This window comes from Manis javanica, chromosome 17, assembly GCF_040802235.1.
Source record: "Manis javanica isolate MJ-LG chromosome 17, MJ_LKY, whole genome shotgun sequence".
In the NCBI taxonomy this organism is placed as follows: Eukaryota; Metazoa; Chordata; class Mammalia; order Pholidota; family Manidae; genus Manis; species Manis javanica.
The window spans coordinates 38,507,096-38,521,081 of NC_133172.1; the positions used below are offsets into that span (position 1 = coordinate 38,507,096).

General features: G+C 38.2%; 1 protein-coding gene across 1 annotated transcript in view; it reads left to right on the top strand.

The window, feature by feature from the left end:
* Positions 1-12,941, top strand: part of RSPRY1 (ring finger and SPRY domain containing 1) — a 45,036-nt gene extending 32,095 nt beyond the window's left edge. The window contains exons 12-15 of the mRNA XM_037010785.2: positions 1,903-2,005; positions 2,336-2,488; positions 6,923-7,027; positions 10,049-12,941. Of these exons, the coding sequence (XP_036866680.1) occupies positions 1,903-2,005; positions 2,336-2,488; positions 6,923-7,027; positions 10,049-10,145 (458 nt within the window). The 3' untranslated portion in view covers positions 10,146-12,941. The remainder of the gene's footprint in view (positions 1-1,902; positions 2,006-2,335; positions 2,489-6,922; positions 7,028-10,048) is intronic.
* The last annotated feature ends 1,045 nt before the right edge of the window (positions 12,942-13,986 follow it).

The following is a 13,986-nucleotide window of genomic DNA, read 5'->3' on the forward strand; positions in this document are numbered from 1 at the left end:
ATAGGAATTCTAGTTTCTTCTCTGGGTATATATTTTGAATGAAAGCAGCCATGGAGATACTAAGGACACTGAAATTGTAATGCCACTGAAATGAGGATATTTATTTAGAGATCAGATGGTGGTGGAATAAGCACTATTCAGTGGCCACATGTGGGCCCCTCATAAGCAGCTTTTTAGGATGGCTTGAGCACTTTCAGCCTCAAACATGTCTGCCCTGCCTCCATTCGCCAGACATCAGGCTTGGAGTGCTGCAGGGGGCACAGGCTACCAGGACTCTCAGTCATAGCTTTAGGATTTTTAGCAGGAATATATCTTACCAACAGCATGATCTTTTTGGCCCCATTCAATTTTTTGTTCCATCCAGTTTGCAGTATGCAAGGCCCTAGACCCATGAAAACATTTATTAATGAAAGAATCAAGCAGCAAAGTTAGAGCCACACAGGTAGTTTGTTGAACACTTAGATCATGAAATTTAAGGTTGTTGAGTCTTTTTTCCCCCAACTAATACCAGTGAAAACAGGGTTTCCCTGCCATGATGCCACTGCCTTGGAGAAGGATATTCTCAGGAGGTGCATCTAGGGGCCTCCAGACCATTCTGAGGATGTAGAATCCTATGGTCAGGGATGGGACCTCTGGGAAGATTTTATTCTCAACATAGGAGGTAGCTAAAACCTCTCTAAGCCTCACTCTCTTGGTTTCCTGCCTCAGTCATAGATGTAAACTGGATTTTCAGGCATGCCAAGAGAGCAGGAATTTGATCACTGCTGAGAGGGGACAACTCCACTTGACAAACTAAATTGGTAACGTGGGAAAGGACAAAACCTGAAAAGCCAACATAAGCACCCATTTTAATGGCTTGCAGGTTCTTAAAGGAACATAAAACTTTACTAAACCAGGCATAAGATAGAGGCACTATCTACAATGACTGTCAAGTTTGTTTTTAAAAGCATTACTGAAGTAATGTTTATTATAAAGATATGGGAAATGGGGGGAAAAGTAAAATGAACTAGAATCCCTTGTAATTTCCTCCATCTCTAGAGATTTTTGAAAAACACCTAAAATGTAGTGTGTATTGTTGTTGTTATACTTAGTATGCCTTGAACAACTTTCCAGGTTATTAAATAACATTATTTTTAATGTCTTTTCAATATTGCATTATGTAATTACACTTGTTCCAACTTTCTGAAAACCACTTTGTGTATGAGCTTTACTTTGTTTTTCTGAATTACGCTATATTAATCAGTGCCTCCAGTTTGAACATTTACATTTATGCCCTTTAAAATTATTATTTTAAAAAGATACTATAACCCATTCCAGATTTTCTCAGGACAGATCCTTAGAAATGAAATTTCTCTGGCAAGGGGGATACAGAATTTCAAGGCTCTTGCTATATACTACCAGATTTTCCTCCACTAGCACTGAGTGTCCATTTTTCTTGTCATTACTGTGTAATTTCGTATGTTTATCTTTGGCAGTTTAAAAAGCAAAAACTTTATAAGTGAAGATGAATGCAATTTGTTTTAAACATGTTTTGGGGCAGTTATCTCAGGGAGTTTTAACTCTTAACCAGAGAGACAAAGAAGCTCGTGATTTTGATCTTACTGTATTCCACTGGTTCCCAAATGCACATTTTTCCACATTTTAACATCTTTGAAATTGGAATGCTTCTTATAATTGATGGCTTCTCACAGCTTAATTGACAACATTTGCTTCTTAATGGTACATTAAAATACTGGTATGAAGGGGTCAGATCAGTTGCAGAAGAAGCAAGAAAGATGAATATGCTGAATACATGGCTGCAGGTACAGACTTAATACAGTGACATCAAAACCCTTTGAGACACTTAGCAGAATCCTTGTAGTACACACCCTTATCCTTACAATGTTTCTCTTTATCCTCTAGGAGACACAGTAGGATTTCTGTTAGACTTGAATGAAAAGCAAATGATCTTCTTTTTAAATGGCAACCAGTTGCCTCCTGAGAAGCAAGTCTTTTCATCTACTGTGTAAGTAGCTTTTCCAAGTCCAAAATTTGAATAGATGTATGGGATACACTTTTCCTCAGGAAAAATACTGTCCATTTACATAGTTGTGATGAGCAATCCTTTTATTTCAAGTATTTGATCATACTTAAAACTATCCCAAAGGTTGATAGAGGAAGATGAGGGCAGGATATTCTCTAGTTGTAACTCCTAAGTTAGCAAACAGAATTTGTCACCCTTCTAGGGTGTGACTTGTTCCAACTTTCTGAAAACCAGAATGTTTTCTGGTTTGTGTATGAACTTTACTTTGTTTTTCTGAATTCTCTTAACCCCTGTAATCATTTTTATTTGTAGATCTGGATTTTTTGCTGCAGCTAGTTTCATGTCATATCAACAATGTGAGTTCAATTTTGGAGGAAAACCATTCAAATATCCACCATCTATGAAATTTAGCACTTTTAATGACTTTGCCTTCCTAACAGCTGAAGAGAAAATAATTTTGCCAAGGTAAGGAGTCTGCTTAGGCTATCTCCAGACTTTCACATGCATCTCTTGAGAAATAAAAACTATTTCTAAGAGGTTTTCTTCAACTTTTTGCAAATAATTTTGAAAACCTGAGTAAAAATGGATGACTGCCCAGGAAATAAATAAAATAGAACCCAGAAGAAATACAAATAAACCAACCAATTATTGTAAAATTAATTGAAAAAAATGAAGAGCTATGTCCCCAGAAAGCACAATGATTTCACAGGAGAGTTCCACCAAATCTGTAATAAGTAATACTATTGCTATTTGAAATGTTACAGAACCTAGAAAGAACATTTCCAAATAATTTTTATGAGCTAAATAACATTGACTTAAGAATCAGACAACACAGATACATACACAAAAAACCTTCAAACTAACTTCACTTGAATGTCGGTAAAAATTCTAAATTTAGGAAGCCAAGTCCATCTTTTAACAGAATTGGGTTTATTGAAAGATTTCTTGGGTTTAGCTATGTGGCAAAGATGCCAGTGCTCTTCTACAACAATTAAAACAGTGAATGTCATCTTGGATAAAATTTCAAGCCCTTATTTACCAAAAATTGTGATTGGCATTAGTTGTCTCATTGGATGAATGTGCTCTGTTCTTTAAGCTGGGGAAGACTCGAGCTGCTTCCTGGTAATTCAAGTTAAGGCTTGTTTCACTATATGAGCCAAAGTTATCATTTTTAACAGAACAGCTTAGCTTCCTGGGCCTGTGTGAGGAAAGGTATTCCTGTAACTAATGCCACATCAGTTACATCAAGGAGAGTCTCTCTCGGCTGTCAAGGAGACCACGCCACACATGGCATAGCCAGTGTTGAGCCGTTTTGCCCTTGAAGGTATCTATAACAATGTAATCCTAGCTCCTACTTTTGCTTAAAAAGCAGGTATGTAAACAGCCCTTCTGGGTTGTGCTTCACCTTGGACTCAGTGTCTCGAAGCTTGAGATGGCTTAGCAGTTTCCAGAAGAACTAGAAAATACCCCATAGTGACAACAGCTTTGCCTGTAGCCTTGGTAATATCCCAAGAACAGAAGGGCCATATTCACAGCTCAGAGACCTAAGGTTCATTCTTAGAACTTCCTTTCAGCTTATCTTTGTGAATGATAGAGATTCTGAATTTTAAATCCTCCTGGTGAAAGTCTGAAATAACACCTGTCTCATCTGTCAGGCCTCATTCTTTTTTGTTTAGCCTGTCTTCTTTTATGTGGTCGCTAAATAAGTCTGCCCTCTCACACCCTAAAAGGTACAACCAGTCCATCTAAGAGTTCCCCTAGAGGCTGGCCTTAGTTAAAACTGCTTCAGCATTTAGTTAACCACCTCTGTAGAATTAAGCTTTCCAAAAGTCAGAGAGCAATAATAGGCATCAATTGTTGGAAAGTCCTTTTAGGGGCAGCTGCTGTGTACTCTCTTTGTATATAAGTTTGGTGCCCAGAGTACAGTCTGCCTTGAATAAGAGCAGAGTTATAAGCTAGGGCGATCCTCTGCTGTACTAGACTTTATTGTCTTTCACGGTGACTTTAAGATCAGAGTGTCAGAGGCTAATTGAGTGGCCTTCATGCCATCCACATCCTGGTACCTTGCCCCCCTGAAGAGAAAATCATCAACATTCCAGCTGCACTTAATTACAAATTGTGTCATTAAGTGTGAATGTGCCTGAGATTGTTTTCTATGCCATTAATATTTTCAGCCCATGTTCTAAAAGCTTATATCCAGAGATACATTTTTCCTCGAAATAGTATTCCCTTCTGGCTTCAAGACAGATCATTGCCCTGTTACTGCCTGGGATTTTGGAAATCACTCTATACTGTTTATACTGTTTCTAGTTCTTCTCCTGCCATTCATTATTTTCTTCTTCTTAACCTTTTTATTATGGATAACTTCAAATACACACAAAAGAAAAAAAGAATAGTACAGTGAAGCACCATATACCCACTGTCAAGTCCACTCACAGTCGCCTGCTTCTTCTATGGTCTTCCTTCATCTCTGTTAACAACTCCATTATCATTTCAGTTTCCCTGGCCATAATCCTAAAGTATCCTTGACACCTTATTTTCTGTTATTCCCATGTCTGATTCCTCAGCAAATCCTGTAAACTGTGCCTTCAGAATATATCCCAAATCCAACTAGTTATTATCACCCTCATGGCTACTACCATGGTCCAAGCCTTCATCATTTTCCACCTGGATTATTTTTGTCCTGCCTTCTAACTAGTCTCCCTGCTCCTGCCTGGACCCCCTTCAGTCTATTCACAGCTTCCAGAGTGATTTTTTACAACTTAAATGAGATCATGCACTTCTCTGCTCAAAAGATTCTTCTGGCTTCCCATTTCACTTACGGTAAAAAAGTTTAAATCTTTATAGTGACCTACCAGGCCCTACACAATTTGTCCCTTCCACTCCTCCATTTCTTCTCTTTTATCTCTTGTGTTTTTTTCAACCACTCTGGCCTCCTTACAGCTCTGGAAACATACCAGGTCTATTGTAGCCTCAGGAGCTTTGTGCTTACTGTTTCTGCTACTAGAACAATCCAGGGTATGTGTTCCAACACCACCAAGCAATTAACTCCATTGTGACACTATCTACCTGGAGATAGCATCAGATTCAACAAGTTATGAGCTCAGTCTTACAAGATTGCCCTTCTCCCCTACTTTAGGTGCCAGTCACAAGTTCAGGTTCTCACCTGTGCTTCTGACCAACTGGGCTATACATTGGAGGGTCCCACAGCCGCCTCCTCAGGTTTGATTAATTTGCTGAAGTGGCTCACAGTACTCAGGAAAACAGTTTATTTACTAGATTACCATTTTTTAAAATAAAAATATGCAGATATAACTCAGGAACAGCCAGATTGAAGAGATGCATAGGGCAAGGTGTATGGGAAGAACAAGGAGCCTCCGTGTTCTCTTAGCACACCACTCTCCCCATCTCCACATGCTTGCAACCCTGAAGCTCTTCAAACCCTATCCTTTGGGGGCTTTATGGAGGCTTCATTACAGAGGCGTGGTGGTTGATTAAGCCATTGGTCATCGGTGACTGTTGAGCTCAATCTTCAGTCCTTTTCTGTTCCTGGGAGGTGGAAGAAGGGGAGACTGAAAGTTCCAACCCACTAACGATATGGCTGTTTTCCTGGCAACGAGCCCCAAACTTAGGTGACCTATGATTTTTGGAACATTGTCTCATTAACATAACAAAAGGCCATTATTGCTCTCCTCCTTTAGGAATCCTAGAGTTTTAGGGACTCTGTGCCAGGAACCCATACTAAGACTAAATATACACACAGTATCACAAATGGTCTTCTCTCTCCAGATAAACACAGGGCTCATTCCCTCACTCCTTTCATATCTGTACTAAAATTTCACCTTAGTGAGAATTTCTTGGCTGCCATATTTAAGATTGTATCTCCCTGCCTCTCATACACACACACTCCTTATCCTTCTCCCTACTTTATTTTTCTTTATACTGCTCATCAACACTTAAAATTCTGGTAATTTTACTTTTTTACCTGGTTTTATTGTCTGTCTTCCCCACTGGAGTATAAGCTCTCTAAAGGCAGGAACACTTTTTTAGCCCTCTCTTTGCTGATGGATCACTAGGGCTGGAACAGTACCTTCCTGGCACATGGTGAGGCCTTCAGCAAATGGAATGAGTACTGCCTGTTTCTGTTGCCCTCTCATCACGCTGTACCTTCGCAGAGCATTTCTGCCTGTCGGCTTTTCCATTCCAGACTCTGGTAAAGGATAACTCAAGGGTTCTCCCCTGAGGTCTGGACTATGCCAGACTTACGTAGACACCTTGAAATTGTATAAAGACTTGTGTGTGTACATTTTTCTTGGGAAAGGCTCTGTGCTTTTCATCAAACTCAAGAGATGTGTAACTTAAAAGGTTAAAAATTTTTTTTTTTTTTGAGAAACATTATGTTTACTAGACTCCCCCCATCACCAAGTCCTCCCCACATACCCCATTATAGTCACTGTCCATCAGCGTAGTAAGATGCTGTGGAATCACTACTTGTCTTCTCTGTGTTGCACAGCCCTCCCTGTGCCCCCAACTCACATTATACATGCTAATCATAATGCCCCCTAAAAGGTTAAAATTTGATGGTTAAACAAAAAGAGCACTGGGCTAAGAACCAAAAGATTTGAATTTGATTCTTGAATCTTAAATCTGTGTCTTTAATGCAGTGTTTCTTGAACTATTTCTTTGTAAAATGGGAATGACCATGCTCCTTCATTCCCTACTTTATAAAATCATTATAGCATTGAAATGAGATGTCTGTATGAAAACTTTGCTGAACAGACATAAGGAGTACATAGTACATTTCATGTGTACAGAGCATTTTCAAAGCCTTTTGCATGCTTCACTGCTAACAGGCCCATTTATTTGTTGATAAAATTAATTTGAAACTTTTCTACTCAGGCACAGGCGTCTTGCCCTCTTGAAGCAAGTCAGTATCCGGGAAAACTGCTGCTCCCTCTGTTGTGATGAAGTAGCAGACACACAATTGAAGCCATGTGGACACAGGTGAGAGGGTTTGTTTGGTTACTTCCTCTTTTGTACATTACATTAGGCAAAGTTTCATCCTGTCCTTGAGCTGCTTTTACAGTGTACTAGATCCACAGCTGTTCATCAAGGTTTATTATTTCCAAAGTGCTGATTGAGGAATTAGTTTGCCAGGTAGTACATGGCTATCTTCCAGAACATATCTGAAATAGAAGTTGCTTGATACAAAAAGGCCTATGTCTTTATTTTTCTTACTCAGTACTATATTTTTAAATACTGTTTTCACTTCACAAAATGTAAAAGGTTTAATGTTATTTATGAGCCACTGGGGCAGTCCATTTTAGTTTGAGAGCCTCCTCATTTACTTACTGTTTACTTTCCTAACCATTGAGAAGGCAGTGCTTCCTTGCCATCTGACCAAATTTCAGTTGTAGGAGAGGAATTCAGAGGGTATCCTGGATCTTATAGAACAGAATATTTAAACATCAGCAAGTAAAATGGTCCCTAAGATAAGTATCCCAGCTAAGGTCAGAAAGGGGAAGAGGACTTGGGTAGTCTGCTGGACAGCCTGGCCCAGGCGTGTGTGCTCACTGCATGTAAGCAGTACCCATGCTGACGTGCTAGGCCAGCTCACAGTAGTTCAGCATATCGCTTACCCTGCGTTGGCCTTATTTTTGACAGGGCTTTAGCCACCAAGTCTCTTAGGGGTCCAGAGCCTGGATGATGGATCCCAGTTTGTCACCCACAGATATCTCAGCCTGGGCCTCTGGCTCTGCCTTACTGTATTTTGAAATGAGATGTTATTTAATTGGCTTTGAGGGAAGTACATAGAGTGTGTGTCATTTCATCCTTGGCTCTTCCAGTCTCTCTCTTAAAGGCATAATGATTCCAGCTGTGTCTATTCCTTGGCATCAAGTTCTGGCATCAAGCCCAGAATTCCTATTGGAGCACTTTTTGAGCTTTTAGTTGCAGTTGCAGACTTTAAAGGCTGGACATCCTGATACCCTTTTTGACCTTTGTTTCTGTGAGAATGTTAAGATCCCAAACAGCAGGATCTGGTTGTATTCACTTTTGAGCTGTCTGGCCCTTCTTGGTGGCTTTGAACACAACAAGGGCTCATGAATGAGAGCTGATCTCTAAAAACACAGAACCAGCTATTTTAAATATGAGTACAGTCTCCATAATCTATCTAAAACAGGGTTGGAAGAAGAAATTAAGAGGTGTAAGAAAATTTAGTTCAACTTTCATCAGCAACAAATTTTAAAAGGGTTGGGGGAAAGAAAGGAAACCTGGATAAACTGAATGATATGAATTGACTCCTGAAAAGAGATTGGTCTAAGCATTCCTATTACCACAGAAGAAATTAAGATGATTATCAAAGCTACTTTCAGGTTCCCTGCCAAAGGCACTAATCCCAGGTGGTTTTACAGGTGAATTTTTCAAACTTTTCCAGACCATAGAGAAAATAGGAAAACTACAGTATTCTTTTTACAAAGCCTGCATGATAATCAAAACAAAAGTTAATAAAGTACCATAAAAGAGAACTTATGGATGTAAATGTAAATATCCTAAATATTACCAAGTAGAACCCAGAAATAAAACCAAGGGGGCTTATCTCAGGCATACAAGATTGGTACAATATAGGAAATCTATTCATGTAGTTTATTCAAATAGGCCAAAGGGAAGAGGTATAGGGAATTAACACTTTCTCCAAAAATGCTAAAAAGGCATTTGTTAAAATTATTTAACCATTTATGGATGGAATTCCTAATGGATGGAATACTATAAAACAGAAATGGATAGGGGGAAGAAAACCATATAAAGTAGGTATTAATGGATACTTCCTTAAGGATATAGAAGATGTATGTCTCAAGCAAACACTGGCATCTTTTTAAGGGTGACACCCTGGAAGCATTCCCAGATACTGGGTACGAGAGAAGGACTCCTGCTGTTAGCACTATGACTCACATTGTATAAGCTAAGGCAGTTAGATAAAAGAGGGAAACTGGGAAGAGTGTATATCAATGGTACCTTAATTTAAAAAAAAAAAGGAAACCTGGGAAGAGGAAGAAAATCAGTATTTGGAGATGATAGATTGTTTACTTGAATACCAGGAGAATTGGCTGACAGTGTATTGGAATCAGTGTGACAGTTGAATGAGCTAACTGGTTACAAAAAACAGTAGTTCTTCTATCTATGAATAGCAACCAATTAGAACATACCATTGAACAGCTCTTTTATAATAGTCAAAAAAAAAAGCTAAGACTATATATCAAGAAATATGTGGTGCCTTTATGTAGAAAACTTAAACTACTAAAGAATGTAATAGAAAACTTGAATAAATGGATCTCTTCTTGGATAGGAAGAATTCTCAGTATTGTAAAGGTAATAATTTTACCTAAACCTAAGTTTAATTCAGTCCATATAAAAAAGGCAACATGATTTTTTTTCTGGAAATAGAAATGCTAATTTAAAAGTTCATGTAATACTAAGTCAAGAAAATTCTGAAAAAGAAGAATTATAGAGACGACCAACTCTAGCTACCACATCTTAAAATAGATTAAGGCAAATACTTTTGGGTTGGTTCTGGCATATGAAAAGAATGATAGAACAATGGAACAGAAAAGCAGCCCAGGAACAGAACTAGCTACAAATGAAATTTTAACATATGATAAGCCATTGTATCAAATCTATGGTGAAACATGAACTATTTGACAAATGATAGTGAGATAAATGGCTAGCTGTCTGGGGGAAAATAGCATTGTATCTTTACCTACATATACATACCTGCATATATACGCTGGGTACATATGGACTTTCTGAAAGAATATACTTGAACTTTTAACTAACTCCTCAGAAGAGGAAGAGGAGGATCATAAATGGGAGGGAGACTCATTTATGTATATATTGATTTTTTTAACTTTATGTAATTATTACCCTTTCAATTAACAAGCTTGTTAACGTTTTAGATTGTCTTAGAGGTTGTCATTTTGACCTTTTGAAGTATCCTAACTGGCATTCCATTCATGTCTTTCTCCTCAGTGACCTATGCATGGATTGTGCCTTGCAGCTGGAGACCTGCCCATTATGTCGTAAAGAAATAGTGTCTAGAGTCAGACAGATTTCTCATATTTCATGACACATGTGAAAAGTCATCATGGACTTGTTTCTACTCAATTCTAGCCAATGTTGAAGAGAAAAACAAAGAAAAAAACCCATCTCTAATCAGTATGCACATTGAAGCCTATAGCCATGGCCAGATTTATGCTAAAAATGGTAGTTTGTCAAAGACAAAATTCTCTTAGAATCTAACCCAACTTGCCAGTGCTGAGAAATTCCTTTTAAGGCCAAGGAAAGCTGAATGCTAACAGCTGGGCCTGTGGTACTTCCATGAAAAATATTAGGAGACAATGCCCTCCTGGACTCTGGAATTCTCCATGTTGGGTTCATTTGATTGTTTAATACAGGATGTTTTGTCTCATATTCTAAAGTTTTTATTTTGGGCAGAAGTCATTATGGAGAAGTTAAGCGTAACTTCTCACTGGTCAGAGAGACACCGGTGTGTTAAGCATGGATATTGCACTGCAAGACTTGAATCTCTAAAAGTAGGATCACACAGGTCAATACTACAAGCAACATGGAGGGCCTGAAAGAAGGTGCAGACTGTAGGAAAAACCCAAATTTTTGCTATTTCAGTGATTCCAAAGAACATTCTAGTTTTTTTTAACTGCAGAAAATTGGTGGTATTTTCACATTCATGGTGTTTCTATCCAATTTCAGTACCCACATTTTGTGAGGAAAAAATGTTTTAACAATGCAAGAGGAATTCTTAGCTTACGTGCAGTGTTAGACTGGAGAAAATTTGGTATTTGGGATATTTTTAAGGTACCATCAAATCAGGTTTTTTGTTGTTTGTTAAAAAAATTTTTTTAATCAGTATTGTTTTTGGAAGTAATATACTTTGAAACTCTTGAACTAATAGTCTCAAAACTCTTAGAAGACAGTCTGAGAGCACGTATTCCTATTGTTTTAAATAAACACATGTTTTTGAATAGTAAATTCAATCGTGGATTGTTGACTATGTCTTCATCAAAAGTGTTAAACCCCTCTCAGGGTCTCTGGTGAAGACCTTCAAGAGTTTGGTTTTTTCTCCCAGAAAATTGGAAGGTAGAATTGTAAATTCATAGAACTTATTTTATAATGGTGTACCTCAGCAGCTGCCTTTCAATTTATGCCAAGTCCTTACTGAGTTTATACTTGAATAGTAAATATGTCTTCTTGAGTTTTACAGTGTCTTAAACTCAATGCACATTTTTTTTCTTCCTTTCCCACCCTTTCTTGTTTGTAGTTCATTAAACTGTCCTATTACAGAGCTGATTTCTTTCCTGGCCATACTTGTTGGGGTGCTGGATCTCTTCCATGTCATTAAGTCTTCCATAAATTCAAAAAAAAAAAAAAATATATATATATATATATACACTCTTCCCTAGCTCGTGGTGAATACAGTAATTTGCATTGAAAAAAAATAAAACATTTGTTGCCTTTTTTGACTAAGATTTCACAACTTTCATTGGTGCCTGCTCCTGAGGTTCCAAGACTGTATACTTTCAGGTTTAAGGGCTATTTTCCAGGGTAGGAGAGAATCAAGTATTAGATTAAGAAGCAAGGATAATAATTTATTCATCCAAGAGATCTTCATGTGATATACAAAACAGATTTCATGCTGGAGCTTCCTGTCTTGGGGAGAAAACAATATATGTTTATTGTAATAAATTGTTGGTGCCTTGAAAGAAAAGAATAAGGTGCTGTGAGGAGAAGAGGGAGACTTAATTTAGAGGGGAGCACAGAAGAAACCTCACTGAGGAAGTAATATTAATTAAAAGCTCAAAGGAAGTAGGACATGACCAGAGAAACTGAGGACAAGCTTCAAGGACTGTTAGCTACGTGAGCACAACATTATAAGCAAAGGCTTTAAGGACGAAAGGAGTTCAGGGGGCTTTGAGATCTCATGGAAGGCCCCTGTAGCTAGTGAGATACTGAGGGTAGAATAGTATGTGCCCATGTTGAGAGGCCTAGGGACTGCTCGGGAAGCCATGTTAAGGACTTTATATTTTATCCTAAGTACAATAGAAAGCAAAGAGATTTAAGCATGGGAGTACTTTGATAAATAATTTTAAAAGATGGCTCTAGCTTCTATGTGGAGAATGGAAAGGTAGGGGGATGGGGGTGGTGAGGACAAGCAAAAAATGGAAATACTAGGACCAGTAGGGAGACTTTGAAATAGTCCAGCAGAGAGGTGAAGGTGGTCTGTAAATTCAGTAGAGAGAAAAGTAAATGGAACTAATAGGTCATCTGCCAGGTAGTCAAACAAATGAAGTAGCCTACTAAATTTCTAGAAATCTACCCTTGAACTTTGTTCACCAAATGTCTACTTTTCCAATTTTAAACTGCTAGACCATGAAGTAAGACTTCAATATTGAATTTGATTCAATCATTCAGGATAGAAGCAAAGTTGTAATCTTGGAGGTATTTCAAAGAGAAGACATTTACTCCATATAAAAGAAGAAAAAAATGTATTAGCAAGCTATGTGGAAGCAAGTAAACACACTGTATTTAAGCATTTTAAGAGAACTTGAAAGCTAGGCATTTATTGGTGACGTACCAGAGAAGAACAAGTTTTAGGTTTAAGGCATTTTTTTCAATGATTCATTGGGGAAATGCCCCAAGGGTTCCTGCTGAAAGAAAAAATTGTTTTAATGAATTGCCACCATTTTTGAGTGATAACTGATACAGCAAGGTAAACTCATGGTGCTGTTTGCACGCCAGGAAATGACTTAATCACAGAAATCAAAATTTCACTAGCAGAAAATGACTTTTGCATGAATTTGAACCATGTTGAAGATTAATCCATGAAAAATAAACCATCCAACAAAGATCAGCGCTTTCCAAGGTTGTTCATTTTTGCTGTGTATTCACTTGAAACAATTATTAGTGGTAACCCATGATCAAAGGATTTAAGAAACAATTATTCATGGAAAATATTTAATATATTCAAGTAAAATTTTAGTTTTCTCAGTAGGCCACAGTTCTCTGTGCATCAGGTTCTGATTTCCAGAAGTATTGTTTGACAGCTCAGGAATTGGGGCCATGTCTAGCATGATGATTAAAACAGGCCCTTCAGAGTGAACCTGAACCAAGTTCCAGCCCCATGATGCCACTCAGCACTAGTAGGCAAGTGCTCCTAAGCCTTGGTTTCCTCATCTGTAAAATGGATCATAATACTTAAAAGGGTTTTGTTTTTGCATTTTTCTCATAGAGTTTCAAGTATTTCAAAAGGAGACAATATATTTAAGAAATGTTTAGCACAGTAACTAGCACATGCCTGAGTAAGTGGGTACCTGCCATCTTTATCCCCCTTTGTTCTTAGAGCCAGAGATGGTGAAGTGGATTAAAGATATGCAGAAATTCTTTAATATTCCTCATATCTACAAGTGAAGTATGTGTCCCCTCTTAAATCTGAGTGGGCTCTGTCTCCTGGACCAATAGAATTCAGTGGGAGTGAGACTGTCCCAGTTTCCAGTCCTAGTACTTTAACTGGCAGATTCTACTTCTGTCTCCTGAAATATCTGCTCTTAGACCCACTATGATGTGAGAAAACCCAAGCATCCCTGGAGGGACCCACATGGAGAACTGAGACCACCCCCAGTCCTCTGACCAACATCAACTGAGCGCCCAGCCATGAGTCAGCATCTTAGAAGAGGCTCGTCTAGCCCATTCCAGCTGCCCCGACTGACACCAAGTGGAACAGAGACTAGCTGTGCCTACCCAAAGCTGCCCAAATTGCAGATTAGTGAGCAAAATAATTGTTTTAAGCCACTAATTTTGGGGGAGTCACTTGTAGCAGCAATAGAGAACCAGAGCAGATAATAATCAAGTTTCCTCCCCCACTCTGATTTCATATATGATTTAGCAGTAAAAAG